Here is a 20,597-nt window from a genome sequence, read left to right as displayed (position 1 = left end):
TGGACACTTAGCATCTTGTCAGTAAAAAATATCAGGCCAACGGCGCCTGGGTGGCTCAGTGGGTTAAGCATCTGCCTTCAGCTCAGGTCATAATCCCCAGGCTCTGGGATCAAGCCCCAAGTCAGGCTCCACAGTCAGTGGGGAGTCTGCTTGTCCCACTCCCTCTGCTTCTGCCCCTCTCCCTGCTTGTGCTAGCGCGTGCTCTCTCTCTCTCAAATAAATAAATAAAATCTTTAAAAAAGACCCATATTGGGCCAGAACAAAGACGGAAGAAGCGCCAAAGCTGATGCAGCTCAGATGAAAGTAAGATGAAACTGTCCCATCCCCTTTCTTCTCTGACGCCTCTAAACCAAAAAGGATGCTGCTGCCAGCAAGTCGCACAATCGGCTGCATGGTACGGTTAGAAAGACTGGATTCGTCCAACTCCCTCCGACAGGGAAACAGAGCTTGGAGGTGTTAAGTGCTGTGCAGGCACATGAGAGGGTGTCTGCTTTATTCAGGACAGAGGACTGGTGGGGAGCAGAGTTGCAGAGACAGTGGGTTCTGAGAAACGGGGCTGAAGAACCCTCACCTTGGCTCCTGTTAGTCTCTTTCAAGACGGTACAGGAGCAACTGCCTAACCTGGAGAAGCCCCAGGGCATAAAGAGAGCTCGGGCTTCAAAGCCAGACTTCACTCAAATCCCAGCTCTACCTCTCAGTAGCTATGTGACCTCAAACAAGTCGCTTCGTGCCTCTAAGTCTTGTCTTCATCTGTAAGGCTGAATAGCAATACCACTCTCCATAAGATGCTGTGACAGGTAAAATGCTGGTTGGCAAGGCGCCTGGTAAAAAGCGAATGTTCAAACACGGGGACAATAACAGGTGTCAATTTTCCTCGAAGGACACCTTGATTGGGGCCCTATCTTGTTATCATTCGGGGTTGGCTTCATTTCTGATTTCCTGATCTTTTTTTCATTCAATATTCTTTCTGCTCTAGACTGGGGACTGGAAAACTTCGGCTGTAAGTGGCAAGATAGTAAATGTCCTAGGTTTGAGGGCCATATGGTGGCTACTGCCACTATTTAATTCTGGCCCAAGCAGCCATGAATAATACCTTACTGGGCATGGCTCTCTTCCAGTAACACCCGATTCACAAAAACTGATGGTGGGGCCCACAGACCAGTTTGCCACGCCCTGTTCTAAAAGCTTACTATTCAAAGTACCTGGAGGACCAGGCATCAGCACCACCGGCAGCTTGCTGGACATGCAGAGTCTCAGGCCCCACCCAGAACTACTGAGTTCGAATCCGCACTTTAACGAGATTGCCCAGGTAATTCACACGCACATCAGAATGTGAGAAGCACTGTCCTAGAACTCGATGCTAAAACTTGGCGTTTGTTTAGTCTTTAAATAATTACCCTAAAAGACTTTTTTTTCAAAAGCACCCTACTCTTCCTTAACAGTGAGTTACAAATAAATTGCTGTTTAAAGTCATACTTACTTCATACTTTTTAGAGTAGTTCTCATTTTCTGAATCCTTTAGGACTTCCCGTAGTTTTTTCTCTTGTAGAGTTAACCAGACCACAGCATCTTTCATCATTCCCTAAAATTCACATAAACACACACACATTTAAAACTCTACCCTAAATAGACTTGGAGATTTTTTTTTTAACAATAAAATTAACAACTTCAAACATCAGTGAAATAATGCAATCATTACACACCAGTGACTCATGGCGCCAAAGAGGAATTCTGCTTGCGCACAAAACACCTTAAATTTTAAAATGGATTGAAACTAGCACCTGAACATAATGTGCTAAAGAGACAAGGCAAGCAAGCCCCTATTTTTTTTTTTTTGGCTTCTCCATTTCTATTATTCCTCAATTTTAGAGAACATTATTCTAAATTACTCAATTTATATTAGGCCTTTCAGAATACTGTTTTCCAATACATCTAAAAGTGGGTTAATTCAAGAGCTATTCACACCCAAATACACTGACATCAAAAATATTTTGAGCATTTTAAAGACCCTGAAAATAATGCTACTAAAGGTTTTGGTTCGGCTATCCTGTGGATGTGAGGAATAACTATTTTTTCTTAGATTCTTGCTTGCTTACATTTGAAAGCAAAATTTACTGCCAGAGGTTAAAGCCAAAGATGTTACATCTTATTTCCATTCTCCTTTAACCCTCATTTACTCTTCTCTTTCTATTAAGCAGGAGTGTTTTCTGTATATTTTTGCATCTGATTTCATGGACAGTTGAATTTTTCATTTTATTTTTTAATAAGAAAATTAATTAGAAAAGAGTAGCTCCCCAGCAGGTCAGAAATAAGTGAACTGAATTATACGCTTGTGTCCCAGCTTGAGTCTCTGTTCCAGAGTCAGGAACAATCTGGCGTGGTGCCTCAAACCTAACAGTTGGAAAAACATAGGCCTAAATTTGTCACATAAAATGTGACAATATGACTGCATGTAAACATGTCTGAGGAAGTAGTTTAAATACATATTAAAATAATATTCAAAAACACTTTACTAAATTCACAGCACTCATTTATCTCCACAGCAGCAGAATATGTGTTTATTTGCATCTCACTGATTTTTATGAAATTTGCACCACAATATTTTGTGTACCTGACTGAGAGTCAAAGGAAAAAACTGAATAACCAAATTGCAATCTGATAGTGATTCAAGAGTACCACAACAAACAACGATGAAGAGCAGAACACACTGCTTCCATTTTTTATAGATTATACAATCCCAGTTACATGTAGTCAAATAGGTAAAACGGAAATATGCTAAAATTAGATGGTGGTGATGACTGCACAGCTATGCAAATATACCAAAAACCACTAAAGTGTGAACTTTAAATGGTTTAATTTCATGGCATGTGAATTATATCTCAAAAAAGCTCTTAAAATTAAAATAGACAAAAATTAGATAGCTCTAGAATTTTTCAAAAGCCTGCTAAACCTAATTTGTCTTATAGAGTGCCTATGTAAAAGTTATTTTAGATAATTCAGCAAAGTTTAATTAATTACCACTTTTAACTTAAAAATTTTTAAGAACAGGCAAAACTAATCTACAGTGAAATTAGAATACCAGTTGCCCAGGGTGGGGGGTACAGACAGGAGAGAGGCACAGTGGAACATTCTGGGTAACAGAAATGTGTTACATCGTGACTATGGCATGGTTTACATGGGTGTATGCATTTGTCAAAACTCACAGAACAGCACTTTGAAGCTCTATGTGCAAATTATACCTCGATTTTAAAAATTAAGCCACTAGTAGGGTACAACAAAAATGCTCTTGAGTCATACTTATAAGGACATACCTGAGCTTTATCTCCAGTCTCAGCTGCATCCTTCGAATACTGTAGAAACTGCGCCACATAGGTCATAATTGACTTTTCGTCAGGACTCACAACATCCACATCTGCAAAAGGTGCCGCACTATCAATCAGCTATAGATGTGATTTACTGTAATGACTACACAAGAACAGACTCTGCCATAAGACAGCCTAGAAATGAACCAAAGTAGTTAACCGGCCACGCAATCTCTGGTCAGCGACCCTTGCTCCAAGTCTATGCGGTGGCTCAGAGCTTAGATCCACAGGCAAACGGAGCTGAGTTGAATCCTGCCCATAGTATGTGCACAGCCTCAATTTCCACCTTACATGTTGTCCGTATAAGGCCATGAGTAGGGAGGGTGGAAAGGAGAAAATACAGCCTTCCTCCTTCCAGAGACACGATACAGAAACTCCTCCAGGAGAGGAAAGTGTAGGAACAGAGTGCCTGGAATCCATTCCTGTCACACCGGTCTCAGCAAGTGTTCACTGAAGCATTTCCAAAGGCATATGTTGGGGCACCTGGGTGGCTCAGTCGGTTAAGCATCTGCCTTCAGCTCAGGTCATGATCCCAGGGTCCTGGGTTGGAGTCCCTCATTGGACTCCTTGCTCAGCAGGGAGCCTGCTTCTCCCTCTCCCTCTCCCTCTGCCTATCGCTCTTCCTGCTTCTCTCTCTCTCTGACAGACAAATGCATATGTTGTATGGCAGACTTACTGAAGACATCCACAAGATTTTATTTGTTCATTCGTGGAACAAATATATTTACTGAGGGCCTTCTGTGGGCCAGTCCTTGTGGTGCATTAATGAAGTCCATGGTGAAATAAATTTGGAAAATGCTAAATTAAACAAAGTAAAAATATTATAAATTCCTTAAATGCAGACTTCTCCAGACTTATAATAAATTAGATAGATCACAAAATCACAAAGAAGTGATCAATACACTACAGACAAAATGAACACATAATTTTGGGATGTCTTTTAGTATGTTGCCAAAACAACCAGGAAGATATTGAAAAGGAAATCTTCTGTGTTTATTTATTAATTCAGTTAAAATAAATTCATCAAGCATTTATAGAGAGCCAACAAATGCAGGTCACAAGCAAGATAGGTAAGGCTGAGTTCTTGCCCTTAGGAGCTGTATGTTTCATCACTTTATTCATTCAACAAGGGGACGCTAGACACTTGGGTAGATGCTAGATACCTTAAGACATTATCTGCCCCTCAAGGAGCTTACTGTTAGGAGAAAAACAAACAACAAACAAATATAACACATGATGCATGCCTTAGCAAATGTGTTTACTGGGCCCAATGATTGTTCTAAGTAGGCTGAGGAAGAACATGAATCTAATCTATACCCAAATAATAAAATTCAAGACAGTAAACATACAAAAGGTATCAATAAAAAGGTAGTGGTGGAGTTTCAATAAAGGAAGCATCCCTAAGAACTGAGTTATTCTTTAACCGCAAAAAAAGTATAAGTAGAAAAGTTAAAGTATGGGACGCCTGGGTGGCTCAGTTGGCCATGCATCTGCCTTTGGCCCAAGTCACGATCCCAGGATCCTGGATTGAGTCCCTCATGGGGCTCCCTGCTCAGCGGGAAGCCTGCTTCTCCCTCTGCCTGCTCCCCCTGCTTGAGTTCTCTTTCTCTCTCTCTATCTCTCTCTTACAAATAAATAAAATCTTTTAAAAAAAAGTAAATCAAGAGATACATAAAATAATTAAACTGACTTAACTAGATGTTTCTTTTAAAAAACTTTATTGTAGGGGCACCTGGATGGCTCAGTCGTTAAGCATCTGCCTTCAGCTCAGGTCACGATCCCAGGGTCCTGGAATTGAGCCCCACATCGGGCTCCCTGCTCAGCGGGAAGCCTGCTTCTCCCTCTCCCACTCCCCCTACTTGTGTTCCCTCTCTCGCTGTGTCTCTCTCTGTCAAATAAATAAATAAAATCTTTAAAAAAAATAAAATAGAAATTTTATTGTGTATACAGCTATGCATTATGATTAAATGTTTTAATAAAATTGTCAAAAGATAATTATCTTATTCAAATATGACAAAAGAATTTGGTTTGCATAAATAATCATGATGTACTTCACAGTTTAAGCTATTATGTAAACCATTTAAAATGAATTATTGGCAATCATTTATACAGTGGAAATTTGCCTTTTTATACTGTCTATTACATTATTTACCTAGTTATTTTCACATATTGAACTAGACAAAATATTTTATACTAATAAAGATTTAGAGAATCACAGTAGGAGAAAAGTACTAAAAAAAAAAAGAAGAGAAGAGAAAAGAAAGAAACCCAGTAATCAGAAAAGGGGATAGAACAAAACATGAGGAAAAACAAAGAAAAGAAAAAAAGATAATGAAAAGCCAAAAAGGAAAGAGAAAAGACAAAGAAAGGAAGAAATGGGAAAGAAGGAAAAACAAGGAAAGGAAAGTTAACAAGAATTAATAATAAGCCACCTGAAACTAACATAATGGCAAACCTAATATATAAAAATTTGGAATCATTAGGCTAACTCTTACTTAGAAATATCCCCTAATTCAACTGAGGCCCAAGAAGGCTAAGAATCAATAGCAACGAGCACAGTTAGCTCCCAGATCTTAGCCTCTAATGCCAGTCTCCAACCAGCACTCCTTGGAGAGAGGGCTGATCCCAGGCCTGGGGTAGGCAATGTACAAGGCGAGCCTGGGGCATCCTGTAGTGTCAGAAAATAAGGGTGTGCTCAGAAATAACAAGGAAACACCACATGGATGGGGCTATGTCAAAGAAGCACAGGAGCTAGCTGAAAGAGCTCCCAGGGGCTAAAAAACTTGGAGCTTAAAAAATCTTTTTTAATTTGAGAAATAAAACAAAGTAATATTAGATTACAACCCAAAGTATAAAATAAAATGTCCACAAACCCATACTGACATAAATCAATGGTTGGATAAATGAATAAACGCGGGAGACAACAGACAGAGGTCTTGCAAAAGAAGTGTAAATAATTTACGTAGATAACTGGCCCTCGAGGAGAGTGAGCATAACTCTCCTACATGTGGGCTACCACAGTGACCTCCCTCCAAAGAGAACACAGGAGAGGGAAACAAAAACTAGCTTCACAAGGGAGAAACCTGACGATCAAGTTAACATCACCAGTGATACAATGTTGACAGCCAGGTGATCAAGTTAACATCACCAGGGATACAATGTTGACAGCACGTTCCCCTGATACGATGTGATAAGAACTGGCACTAACAACTCTGTGGTCTTCCTCCGAGGAACCCATAACCCCAGTCTAATAAGAGAAAAGACATAACACAAATCCAGGAAAGGGGTGCTCTACAATATACATGACCAGTAATCCTCCAAACTGTCAGATCATCAAAACAAAAAGCTCTAAGAAAACTGTCACAGTCAACAGCAGTCAAAAAAGACGTGAAAACTCAACGTAAGACAGAATTCTGGATGGAATCCTAAAAAGAAAAAGAGCATCAGGGAAAAACTAAAGAAACGTGAATAAAGCATAAAAATATATCAATTTTGGTTCATTAATGATAACAAATGTACTGTACTAATATGTCAACATTAGGGAAAACTTCATGGGAACTTACTAGATCTTCTTTCCAATTTTTCTGTAAACCTAAAACTGTTCTAAAACATAAGGCCTATTAAAGACAAAAGAAATGAAGTCCTGATAGATACTGCCACAGAGATAAGCTTTGAAAAGATTATGCTAAGGTAAAGAAGCCAGCCACAAAAGACTACATTTATGTGAAATGTCCAGACTTGGTAAGTCTATAGAAAGAGAAAGAATTAGTGGTTGCCAGGGCTGGGTGCATGCATGCGTGCGTGTGTGCGTGCGTGTGTGTGTGCGTGTGTGTGTGTGTCTTAGAGGCTGGAAGAAGTGGGGAGAAATAGGGATGGATTGCTAATGGGATGGGGTTTATTTTTGGAATGATGCAAAAGTTCTAAAATTGATAATGATGATGGTGGCAAAATTTCCCCAATATACTAAAAACTACTGAATTGTACACTTAAGTGGGTAAATTGTGTGGTATGTGAATGACATCACAATAAAGCCGTATACAACCAAAAAAGGTAAGTGACAAAGTCACAGTCACTTAGTAGTATGTTGGAGCCAGATGGCTCAGCTTGAGAGAGCTGATTATTGGATTTTCAGCACTTTTATAAGCTGGTTGTTAAACATAGCCAGCATTAAAAATTAAATTGTATAAACACACAATCAAAAAATATATTAGGGGCACCTGGGTGGCTCAGATGGTTAAGTGTCTGCCTTCAGCTCAGTTCATGATGCCGGGGTCCCAGGATGGAGCCCCATGTCGGGGCTCAGCGGGGAGCCTGCTTCTCCCTCTCCTCCCCTCTCGCTCATGCTCTCTCTTGCTATCTCTGTCACTCTATCTCTCTCTCTCAAATAAATAAAAGCCTAAAATATATATATATATATAAATAAAGGTAATAGATACTCAAAACTCACCACTTCCCAACTATTTTACTACATTTTACTATTACCTATGTTCTTGAGGTTATTTACCTCTATTGTACTTGTATGATAGAAAAAATAATACCTAATGGTGTGTTAGGGTTGCACATCTTTTCCTACTCTGCATTCAGTGACTTCTCACTGGAATCGGCCGTGGTGGTAGTGTTCAAACCTCACAAACACACACAGATCAGCAAATGTGGGCTTGATTTCTTGTTTTGTTGATTATGAAGAAAGGGATGGAGAAAATGTTAATAATGCAAGTTAAACTTAAAAGTATGTCCTGTTTAGAGCTGTTAAATTGCACATAGTGCAAAAAAATTGAGGAAATATTCTTCCAGGATTAGATTCAGCAAAAAACTCATTCACGTTGTTGAAGAACAAATGAAGTTGTGACAGACTTCTTTCCTGTCGTACTTACTCATGAACATAAAGAAAATTATCCACTAACATTCATGTCAGAACTATACATGTCCAGCAGCTGCAACCATAAGTTGGCTTCAGATGGGTACAGGAGTTTGGTGCAAATCAACAAAAGTATTTTGGGGCTATATGGAATTTATAATAAAGTGTAACATATATTTTATTATTATTGAAACTATGTGCTGTATGTGCTTTATATTAGTACTATTTGTAATAACAGAGCTGTATACGTAAACACACACACTCGTGCACACACATACATTGTTTTGTAGAGCCAGTCACACATTTACTACATACCCCTGGTTATAGAGCTGAGACTAGAATTTGAATCTCTTAATCTGTTAGTTCATTATAATCTTCACTAATCCTACATCCTCTTTTATGACCTTGCTAGGATTTTTAATAAGCTTCAGTAAATTAAGCAACAATCCAACCCAAAGTAAAATGCTTTTCCAAAGAAGTAGATCACTTTAATCTTAATTTTATGAAGTTAACATAATTATCTCTTCAAATATAACCAGTACTTAGGATTTTGCTGTCATTGTTCACAATCCAACACGATGTATTGAGCATAATCATGGCAAAGCGGAGCCAGCCATAGAGGGAGAAACAGCAAAGGCAGTTTCTATCCTCATGGAAGGTTAGCTTTACTGAGGGGGAGGGACTGGAGAGGAGAAATACATTCACTCAATGGATTTACTCGAGAGATTTTAGAACAGAACAAGCGAATCAAGGGAACACAATATAGAACACAATGAAAGAAAATTAAGACAAAGACTCAAATTATTTCCAATAACAGCACTCTTTGCTTTCAGCTGTCATGTCATCCCTGCAATTACAGAGGTTAACAAATTGATAGGAATTCCTAACTTCATGAAATTTAATAGAGTTTAAGTTTAACCCCTCAGGAGTAAAATATAATGCCGTTTTGTTCATTTATATATAGATACCATTTTCAAGCCAACTTCTCACTGGACATTGTTTTGAAAAGAAAGAGGTTTCTTTACCTTCTGGTTCTAGCAATTTGGGTATTTTAAATTCTCGTTCTGCAATTCTGAAGGCCTCTTTCAGATTGTCTTTGTTGGATCTTTGCTTCACACTCCTCATGTCAATTAGGTCTGGCCGCAAGGCATGAATGACAGCCAAAAAAGCCGTCCCATCTCTCCAGCTTGACTTAAAATCCGTCACATTGACGGACTCACACCTATCACAACAGGACAAAAACATGATAAATACTATTGAAAATAATTTATCAAAGCACATCCACTACATCCAATAGTAACTAAAATAAATTTCAGTGAATCAAATAAATCATTCTAGGAAAATATTTTATTTTAATCTGGTAGTCAGATGAAAGTAAAATGCCACGTTTAATACCACAGAACACTGGTTCTCAAAGTGTGGCCCCGGGACCGGCAGCAGCAGCATCACCTGGGCTGCAAGGGCTAGAAATACAAATTCTCAGTCAGGCCCAACTGCAAACATACTGCATCAAACTCCGCCGGTAGATCAGAGGTCTGTGTCTTTAACAGCCCTCCACGCGACAAGTTTAACGCTCTCCATTCAACAGTCTGTTGGCTCAAGACTGACTTTAGACCCCTACATGGAGTTACGTTCCTTTCTCCAGAGGAAACAATTTTCTTTCCCGTTATAGCAAATAAAATGATAGACTGTGGCACATCAATGGCCGGCAGCTCACTGGAGAGATAGACCTTGCCATCCTCTGCTTAAAACCAGTTATCGCAGATGAACAGATAAACAAAATGTGGGTTATACATACACGCAACAGAATATTATTCAGCCCTAAATAGGAAGGACATTCTGACATATCTTACAACATGGATGGACCCTGAAGATGTTACGCAGAGTGAAAGAAGTCAATCACAAAGGGGCAAATCCTACATGATGCCACTCATTTAAGGTACCTGCAGCAGCAAATTCACAGACCAAGAAAGTAGACCCCTGGCTACCAGGGGCTGGGGGGAGAGGGAGAATGGGGCGGAATTTGAGTTTCACCAGATGAAAAAAGTTCTGGAGACGGATGGTGGTGACAGTTACATAACAATGTACTTAATGCCACCCAACTATACACTTAAAAGTGGTTAAAATGGTACATTTTATGATATGCATCTTTTACTACAATAAAAAAAATTATGAAAAAAACACCCGCACCCCTGTCATAGCTTGTCAGAATAACATTTCTCAGTCAAGGCCTAGCACGATCTGGCCCCTGCTCACCGCGCCCACTCCGGCATCTCCCCTCGTACGGTCTTGCCGCAACCCTGGCTTCCTTCCTCTTCCTCAAGAAGAGGATGCTCTTTGTAATCCTTCTTTGTGGATTGCTCTTTCTCCTATACCTTCATACACCCGAAGCCGCCTCCTTCAGGCCTCAGCGCAAAGAGCTCCTCCCCAGAAAGGTGCTCCACAACCACCTCAGATAAAGGCCGCCCTCCCACCCTTGACATTCTCAATCATCGTTAAGTCCTTCCTGACCTTACTGCCAACCGTAGCTATGCTATCAGTCCATCTGCTACGGGCACAAGCCTCTGGAGAGCAAGGGCCTTGTCTTTCTTGTCTATCATGGTAGGCTCATCCCCGACCGGTGTCTAGCACAGAAAGGTGCTTAATGTATATATTTCAAACCACTCCATCAATCACTCCTCTGTATTTGACAAGGGATCAGTGTCTTATACTATAAGAGTAAAGATGCATACAAAATGTGGGAAACATTCCAGAACAACTAGTGTCCTTTAATATCTCATAAAAAAAACACAAGGAAATTCAGTGGACTAATTTGGGGTATGAATCAAACGATAAAAACTCCTGGAGGAAAAAAAAAAAAACAAAAACTCCTGGAAAGGGGCGCCTGGGTGGCTCAGTTGGTTAAGCGACTGCCTTCGGCTCAGGTCATGATCCTGGAGTGTCGGGATCGTGTCCCGTATCGGGCTCCCTGCTCAGCTGGGAGTCTGCTTCTCCCTCTCCCACTCCCCCTGCTTGTGTTCCCTCTCTCGCTGTGTCTCTCTCTCAAATAAATAAATAAAATCTTAAAAAAAAAAAACCTCCTGGAGAAATAGCTTCAGACAACCTGGGCTTTCCTGAATTCCTTGGGGAAAAATGCCTAAACTATGACTATGATAAACTAGATAGCATTCAGTGATTTTTGTCTTGTTTAACAAATACGTGGTCCAACTGTGTCTAGAAAGTGTTCTAAATATCTTTAAAAAAAATTCTGATAATACACATAAGAAGCCTATGAAGTGTTCGTATTGTCCACATTTTTATGACTTGAAGGAGCTCAAACACAAAGAGATGAAGTATCTGAAGTCACCAGTTAGAAAGTGCTGGGAGCCAGGACTCAAACCCAGGATTCCAGCTTTAGCTTGTGTGCTTAGATACTAAGCAAAATTAGCTGAAGGGCTGAGGGCTGGGGCTGAGGGCAGGGGAGAGTGGGGATCAGACGAGCCAAGGGCTGACCGGCAGGCTCCGCCCTCAGTAAAGCACCAGGCTGCAAGGTCAGCTCTGCACTGAGGAGTGGACGCCAATCCCACAAAGCACCTGCTGCCAGGTGTGAGAGACGGTGTAAGGTTAGGGCTCCAGAATGATCGGCAGGATGTAAGCTCATTTAGAAGTTACAAACAGGGGCCCAATTTATCTCCTTCAGAAATAAGAAAATTCAACATATTTCTTCCAACTTGGTCTTACTATAGTCTAGAACTCAGGTGAGTTCCAGAGAATCACAGAATACGGAAATAAAAGTTACTTAATAATACCACCAATGATGGCCAAAACGAGGAGAAACTCCTGATGAATTACTTAAGAATGATTTACTATATCTTGGTAAGTTTAGCATAGCTCACAGTTGAAAAGCAAGGAAAGACACAGAGAAAAGATCAACTGCTAAAATATTTGAACTTTGAAATGGTTTGAAATTTAATTATGGATAAATGAAACAAGTCTGAATATGGTATAATAGTGCTTTTCACACATGCTGATTTTGGATTAAAAAATTTAGAAAACTGAAGTAAAATTGTCTAAGATTCAAGAAAAAGTTCATTTGATATACCTAAAACCTCATAAGATATGCATGTTTTTTTGTCCCTTGCAAAATGCAAAGGGTGAATGGTAACTAAAGAAAGGTAAGGCTGATGGCAGAAATGAGCATCCTAGCCTCTCAGTGGGAAGAAGTTACTCAGAAGCCTGCCATGTGAGAGGTCTTAGCGACATATTTATGCCTCTCTTTATCCAGACAATGCTACGACGTGACAAGGAATGCCTTTTGAACTCCACAGCCCATCTCATGGTGAGTTCTGCATCCTAATTCCTTATTTTTCCTGAATCCCATCCCAGCACGTGGGTAAAATGAAAGTAAAATGCCTCCCTAGCTCAAAAAAAAAAAAAACCCTTTGCCTTGTAAAACAGAATTTCTGAGCACTACCTTCCTTTCATCATCCTCACTCTTTAAAAAAACTATTTTTCGAGGTTCCGTTCCCTAATTCAGCTACAGATTTCTAAACAATGGGGACTGTGATCTTTTAATGTAGTCATATACAGCTCCAAGAGATAATGTTGTGTGTTGATTATTATTCATTTGTTCATTCATTCATTCAATACACATTTATGGAGCATCTGCCATGAACTCACATTAAGCTAAGTTCTGGGGACACATGGTCAAAAAAGATGTAGTCCTGACTTTTAAAAAGTTCCTACTGTGGTAAAATGTTTGGGATTTAAATCCACCTCCCAGATGCATAGGGGAATTATGCCTAAAGAAAAGGATATTTAAGGACCACTCTATTTCTACACAGTAACAGTCCACCTAAGGAGGTTGGTGAGCATTTGCCTTTGGGGAGACAAAAGTGTTCAGGTGGGTGTTCCACCCAGTAGGCCTGATTTTCAGACCTGGAGTCAATAACGCTGTGTTGGTGGGTCAGGCTGCCCTGTGTGTCTCCTGTAGTCATAGCAAACGACTTACGGGGCACACTGCTCCTGAGCCCACAAGAGAAGAGCCTTCTTTGCAGACATCTGCCATCTTTCTTGGGCTCTGGAGCATTTCTTAGCTGGAGGACTTGAGGTAGGAGATGAGTCAGCCACACTCACACTGCCCAGGAAAGGCTGATTGTAATTGCAAGAAAGAGTCCGGGCAAGCTCCTCAATCTAAGGAAGACATAATCACAGTCAACACATACAAATCATAAGTTAGCAACACTGAGGCAAAACCTTCAGCCAAAACAAGACCTAGAAAGCATCTGATAACAGTGAAAGGTTACTCATGGTGAAATAAGCACTAGACAAATCCTTGAAAAACAGCATTGGTCATTCGGGCTACACTTAGGCTCTCTTTCAGTGGACTTGGGTCACTCCTTGCCCTAATTCAGGCAATGTGTTCCACCTTGAGGGCAAGCGTCCATTCAGTCCCCCTAAAGTGCTTACAGAGCAATTCGCAGCTACTCAACACCTGTTACTCTAAATTGAATTGAACTCACTTGAGATCCTAGGCTAGAGTATCTTCTGAGAGAGACTGGGTCAATTAAAAGGCATCCTTGATTACAAACCATTAAGAAACAAATATACATACAGAAAAGACAGTCAAATACGTGAGAGTTAAGTCCCAAGAAAGAAAAAAAAAAAAACTGCCATTAAGTATGTGGAAAATAACCTCCTTCGTCATTTATGAAAGCTAAACGTATACAGCAAGAGGACAGTTTCTCCATTTATAACACAGGCAAAAAAATTTTTAAGTTAACATCAAGTGAAGGTATCCTCTACTAAGAGTATGAAAAAGTGGATTTTTACATTTTGCTGGTAAGCACACAAGTTGGTTCAGACTTTTTAGAAGGCAGTAAGATAATACCTAGGGGAAACTTTAAAAGATCAATCTACAAACACAGTAGCAAGTATTATTGAGAAAAGTACACTTCGTAATAATTAATAGATCTACCAGACAACCAGTAATAGTAGATGTGACCAACACAATTAACAAACTTGATCTGATTGGCATACCCCATTGTACCTAAAATGGCAGAATCAACACTCTTTTCAAATCCATAAAAAATTGTTATTGAAGTTGACGATGCTGAGTCACAAAGCAAGCTTCAGCATTTTGAAGAACTAAAATCATTCAGATGATATTCTCTGACCACACTCAAATTAAGCTAGAAATCAGCAACAAAGATATAACAAAATCCCCAAATATCTGAGTATTAAGCAATAGAATGTTATAGAACCCAGAGGTCAAATAAGAAATCATAGTGAAAATAAAATATTTTGAACAGAGCAATAACAAAAATATTGTATTCATGGATTAAACAATGCAATATTTTAAAGATGTCAACTTTTTCCAAATTATACATTCAATGCAATCCTCATTAAAATTCCAACAGATTGTGTGCATGCAAATTAACAAGTTATCTCTAAAATTTATATGAATATCAAATCAACATGTTGTATACCTTAAACTTACACAATGGTATATGTCAATTACATCTCAATTAAAAAAATTATATGAGAATGCAAAGAGCAAAGAATAAACAAGATAATCCTAAAGAACAAGTCGGACACTATCAGATATGGAGACTTTCTATATAGCTATAGAAATTGATATAGTATAGTACTGGTTCCAAGGATAAATAATGGAACAGAATGACAGTCTGATGATGGAGCCACACATATATGGTTACTTGATTTTTTTATTTACTGACACTACAGTACACTAGGAAAATGATGGTCTTTTCAATACGTGGCATTGGGTCAACCAGGTAGCCATATGGAAGAAAACAATCTTGATTGCTTTAACATAACATACTCAAAAAAATTCATTCTCGAAAGATTGTAGATCTAAATGTAAAATGTGAAAAAAGTAAGTTTTTAGAACTGTCCTGTCCAGTATAATAGTCACTAGCCACATGTGGCTATTTAATTTAAATTAATTAAATAAAATTTAAAATTTAGTTCCTCAGTCACACTAGCCACATTTCAAGTGTTCAATGACCACAAGTGACTAATGGCTATGTCTTGAACAGTGCAGCTACAGAACATTTCCCTCATTGCAGAAAGTCCTTTTGGACAGAACTGTTCAAGAAAATAGCGTAAAGAGATATTGACAAAGGGAAAGATTTCTTTACAGGACATAAAAAGTACTAGCCATCAAAAAAATTTGGTTTTTCAGGGCACCTGGGTGGCTCAGTCCATTAAGCATCTGCCTTCAGCTCAGGTCATGATCCCAGAGTCCTGGGGTCAAGCCCCACATCAGGCTCCCTGCTCAGCAGAGAGTCTGTTTCTTTCTCTCTCCCTCTGCCTCTCCCCTGCTCATGCTCTCTCTCCCTCTCAAATAAATAAAAATTAAAAAAAAAATCTTAAAAAAAATGTGGTTTTCATTATCTTCATGCGTTATTATTCTAACTCCAAATGTAGCTATCCAGAAATCATATACAGTCTTATTTTACATGTTTTAAATTTTATACAAATTAGTTATGTTATTTTCTAGTTTTTATAAAATAAGCATTTGTTTCCCACATAATTTTTCAAATTATTTTCAAAGTAATTATGGAAATATAGAACATGCAACTTTTTTAGGTAGCTGCAGAAAACCTGCACTAACTCAGAATCTGGAAGAATATATTTATCAGTCACAAGTACCATAAAGTCAGGGCTATAACTGTCTTCGCTGTTTTCTCGGCGTCCTAGCATAAAAGCTAGCACAGAGTAGGTGTTCAAATATATTTGTGGAATGAAATTAATCTGTGAGTCATTCTTGGGACAGGACTTTGTGGGATTATTAGATTGAACAAGGATCCTCAAAACTGGGGAGATTCTACAAAGTTTAGCGGGTTAGTTTTCAAAAATTTACTCCAGAAGCTTTCTACGATCTTCTGCCAGAGTAAGTAAACAATAATAAGCAAAATTTTATCATGGCAGGTTCTATTCGGACGGATGCTGATATCATGGATAATTTAAGATATTATAATACAGCATTCAATTTTCAACCGCAAAATAACATAAATGGCCAAAGGTCTACCTGTCGAGATTTCCCAGAGTGTCCTGTTTCTGGAAGAAACTCAGGACTGACTCTTACTGCGTTACACTTATTTCATACTGCAGTGATCAGAACAGAAATAACTTCCACATCATCAAACTACTTACATGAAAGTGCAGTATAATTGTCCAAATTAGGCCAAGAATAATGGATGGGTTTCCATCTATAATGTCAGTAACATGAATATTTATTAGCTTGATCTGGAAAAGAAGAAATAGGGGTTAAAAGGAGAACACATTTCATAGCGTTCGTTTCTCCTGTGAATCTTCAGATGCGATTCATACTCACTGATCGGTTTTTTAGGAATGTCAGGGCATGCTCTATGTTGATTCTACACTGGAAGGTATTCGATCCTTTGTCTCGAGGCTATGAAATTCAAACAAAATATATTACTTAGAACCTTGTAAAAAAAAAAAAAACCTTGTAAATCAACAAAAGGTTTTTTAATGTCATTTAAAAAGCTTACCAACTGTTGTCCTGAGAGTACCTCCAGCAGGTCCAGGAGAACATGCCCCTTTTTAATGTCTGCGAACAGGTCTGAGACAACCGAGGGAGGAGTGTGCTTCAAAAGGTCACAAGAAAAATATTCATTCAAATGTTGGTCCAAAAACATAATACCTTTAAGAATCCCATAAATGGGCTTTGTGGCTTCACAAAAGCGAAAATTCGGTAGTGATTTTTTTAGTTAGAGGAATGATAGAGAACACAAAACATTCTATATCAAAGCATGGTAAGAGAAGTAGTGAACCTAATTTATCTCGTGGCAAATTTCCAGTAACACAACACTCCTGTTGCTTTCAGGGACAGCTTAAAACCTGTGCATGGAGGTGGTATTAAAGGCATTCAAAATCAGCCAGTAGTGACCTATTTGGGGAGTAGATTACATTTCTGGAGTAATCTGTTCATGAATTTACCCTTTCTGGAATTGCACTGGGCAGGGATGGGTAGCCGGGAAGGAGAGGCTCACTCGTTTTGTATCTAGGTTATTCCAGGCACTCGGCGTCACTGAGAGACAGGATGGCACAGTGATTAAGATCAAGGCCTCTGGATCCAGACTGCCTGGATTTGCATACCAGCACTATCACTTACAAGTAGTGTGACCTTGGGCAAGTCACATAACTTCTTTGTACCTTAGTTTCCTTGTTTTTTAAACAGGAATAACACTATCTGATGGGAATGTTGTAAGGTCTCATAAATGTGACACAAACTGACACCATTTAAAAGAGCTTAGGACAGTGTTTTTAACATATAACACTCCATACATATGAATCATTATTATTTTTTATTATCATTATTATATTTGATTAAAAAAGCTGTTGCTGCTTTAAATATTTTTATAGCACTATCTCCCATACTCTTAACAAAAGTGTCTCTTTTTGGTGTTGGGAGAGAATAACAAACACATCTAAACAAGATCAAGGTGACTTCAGCACATTCTTTCAACCTTGCCATTAGGGGGACCCAAAGCGAGGGAAGGAGTAACTTAAATATATTTGCAGCTTTATTTGCTCTTTTTTTCCTCACCTTTGCCAGCTGTGAGTTGATCCAGCAGGTGAAGGTTTTCTTCTGAGTGTCTTCCTGTTGAGCTATTGAAAAAGAACAACAGCAGTTACAAAATGAGAAGCCTCAGAAACCTTTTAAATATGTCAAAGCTTCAAAGGTCTAAACCTCTGGGGATGTGCGCGTATTCCACAACTTTTCCAGCTTTCTAGGACTTGGTCGAGATTTCAAATGTTTGTTCAAGGAGTGCTTTGGAAATAGCATGTTGATACGGGATATTTTTTTATCGCTTCAGGTTAGCTGAGAAGAGACGATGATTTTTAATAGCGTTTACCTACAAAAGCACTAAGTCCCCACGTGACCTTGACTGTGCAGCCTGAGGAACTGTGAGGAGAGAGAAGACCTCCCCACCCAAAAGCGCTCTCAGTCCAAGCGAAAGCCATACGGACTTAAAGACAAACCCCAGAACAGCTGAAGACATTTAAAAAGGCTCACAAAATTGTGGGCAGTTTAGTCTTGACACAGTATTTACCCTGGAGGCTATGTTGCCACTGAATTCACGGTAAGTGAGCTGCAATTAGAGTTGGAGGTCTGATCCTGGGCTCGAATCCTGCCTCTGTTACCAAGTGGTGGTGTTAACAGCTTCCTCATGGAATAAGGTAATAAGCCCTGGCCTCCAGAGACTGGAAATGATTCACTTGAGAAGTGCCCGCTTTTACTCTTGCTAACAGGACAGGAGACAAGGGGAAGATCCGAACACTCTAGGTATGTCTTCCCTTCCTCTCGAGGGCAGGAGCAGGCCCTACAGCAAAACCATGCTCCCCACCGGCCTTCTACCCCGTTGGCTTCAGCAGCCATGTCAACTCTGCACATCGGTACTGAGTTTCCATTTCCCCAGATGTCCTCACCTGGCTGCCCACCCAGGGAAGGACAGACACCCCACCCCTCCCTGGGCCAAACGCTCACAGCCTTGTCACCACCATCTACCTCGAGGTCACCAGGTCTCATCCAAACACACACATGCACACACATGCACACACACGCCCTGGGCTCTCAGGTTCCCCTCCGTTCTCTCGCTCTGATTTAAGTAAGACTCTGCACATGCCTCTGTTTTTCTCATCTCCCACCTCTCCTTAAAACCTTTCCACGGATGATGAGCCCGTAGTACACCATCTGCAAAATCCCGTATCCAAACCCTCTCTGGCACGGTCGCCTCTCTGCTCTTACTGAAAACTGGCCCGCTCGAGTGCTGGCTCTGCGTTCTCTTACGTTAGCCCCTTGGACCATGGGGGCCTTGCTCCTCGCTGCTACTTCCAGATCATTCTCCACTCTCTTTGTCTCCGAAGCGCTCCAGCTTTGACTCCCATGTCATCAGACCATGCCCACTGTTAAGAGTCATCTATAGGCCTCTGTCCATTCCTCATCATTTCTCAAAGATCTTAGTTCCTTCCCCACTGTCCTCTCTCCAATACAACTCCTAATTCTTGGCAATTTCAACATACATACTGATGAAGCGCCCAAGCTCCTGGCCCCTCTGTTTTATTCTTCTTCTCCAATAAACTTGTCTTCTGCTCTGCTTCAACCACTGACTGTCACGGTCATACCCCACACCTTATCATTACTGATAACTGCAGCTCCTCGCAGTCTCGATTTTGTGCATCTCTGAACAACAACCCCTAGCTGTTCAGTTCCTTCCCTCGAGCGCCCCCACTCCCAACAATCCTTGGCGTCCATCGGCAACTCCAGCCATTGATTCTGCCAGCTTTGTGCTGTCCTTCGCCCTCACTGATATCCTTCCTCCTCCCATCCTTTTCCAGCCGCTCCCTCATCGAGGTTACCCTGAATCCAGGTCATCAGTGACCCCCCGCCCCGTTCGACTAGAACCAATGGTCGATTCTCAGCCCTCGCCTTTCTGGACCGTACACTCTTGGTTTTTCTCCTACCTCATAAGCTGGCTTCTCTCTTTCCCCTACACATCATATCCAATGCCTTGGGTAATGCTCTTCAGTCCCCCTTCAGAATATATTCAGGATATGACCACTTCTCACCACCCCTCACCTGGATTACTGCCCTAGATCCCTAACAGGTCTCCCTCCTTCCAGTCTTGCCCTCAAAATACTCTTCTCAAGCAACAGCCAGAGTGATGTTGCTCAAATGTCACCTCAGGCCAGGACACTCCTTTGCTCACAATCCTTCAAGGGCTCCTCACCTCACTCCTTAAGATGGCTGCAAGGCTGACACCCACGCCCTTCGCTCATCCCCCTGGCTCATTCCACTCCTGCCACTCTGGCCTCCCTGCTTTTCTCAAACTCCCTAGAACAGTCCCACCTTAGGGCTTTGCCCTAACTGTCCTTTCTCCCAGGAATGCTCTTATTACAGATATCCCCACAAGCCTAATTCCCATCCTCTTTAAAGCTGTAACACCTCCACTCCTGCTTCCCTTTGTTTGCTCTTATTTTTTCCTACAGCACTTACCACCTTTTAACATCCTACGTAAGTTATATATGTTGTATGTTTATTATTTAATGTCTTGCTCTTCTCCCAACAGAATATAAGCCTCACACAGACAAAGCTGTTTTGTCTGTGATCTCTTCCAAGTGCCTAGAGGAACCTGGCCCAGAATAGACTCTAAAGAAACATTTGCCAGAATGATAATAATAATAATAATAGTTTAATTAATAATATTAAATTGAAATTAATAAAACTAAATTATAATTAAATTAAAATTCATAAGTGATAATTCCACTGATTATTATTAGTGATGTTTTATTTACTATACCAAGATAGCCAAATCTACCTTATGTGTTTATATATTTTTTTAATTGTC

The 20,597-nt window shown here is 40.1% G+C and overlaps 1 protein-coding gene across 3 annotated transcripts in view; it reads right to left on the bottom strand.

Moving 5' to 3' along the window:
- Positions 1–20,597, bottom strand: part of SYNE2 (spectrin repeat containing nuclear envelope protein 2) — a 314,602-nt gene that overhangs the window by 222,091 nt on the left and 71,914 nt on the right. For all 3 annotated transcript variants that reach the window (XM_073895326.1, XM_073895325.1, XM_073895327.1), the window contains exons 3-10: positions 17,795–17,856; positions 16,737–16,832; positions 16,559–16,636; positions 16,378–16,470; positions 13,211–13,392; positions 9,246–9,442; positions 3,312–3,412; positions 1,481–1,582 (exon numbers count right to left, since the gene is read on the bottom strand). In XM_073895326.1, the coding sequence (XP_073751427.1) occupies positions 1,481–1,582; positions 3,312–3,412; positions 9,246–9,442; positions 13,211–13,392; positions 16,378–16,470; positions 16,559–16,636; positions 16,737–16,832; positions 17,795–17,856 (911 nt within the window). The remainder of the gene's footprint in view (positions 1–1,480; positions 1,583–3,311; positions 3,413–9,245; positions 9,443–13,210; positions 13,393–16,377; positions 16,471–16,558; positions 16,637–16,736; positions 16,833–17,794; positions 17,857–20,597) is intronic.

Source organism: Callorhinus ursinus, unplaced genomic scaffold (assembly GCF_003265705.2).
Source record: "Callorhinus ursinus isolate GAN/ISIS: 27379988/994484 unplaced genomic scaffold, GSC_fseal_2.0 scaffold8, whole genome shotgun sequence".
NCBI lineage: Eukaryota > Metazoa > Chordata > Mammalia > Carnivora > Otariidae > Callorhinus > Callorhinus ursinus.
The sequence above is the reverse complement of the archived record's forward strand: the minus strand, read 5'-3'. Positions and strand labels throughout refer to the sequence as shown.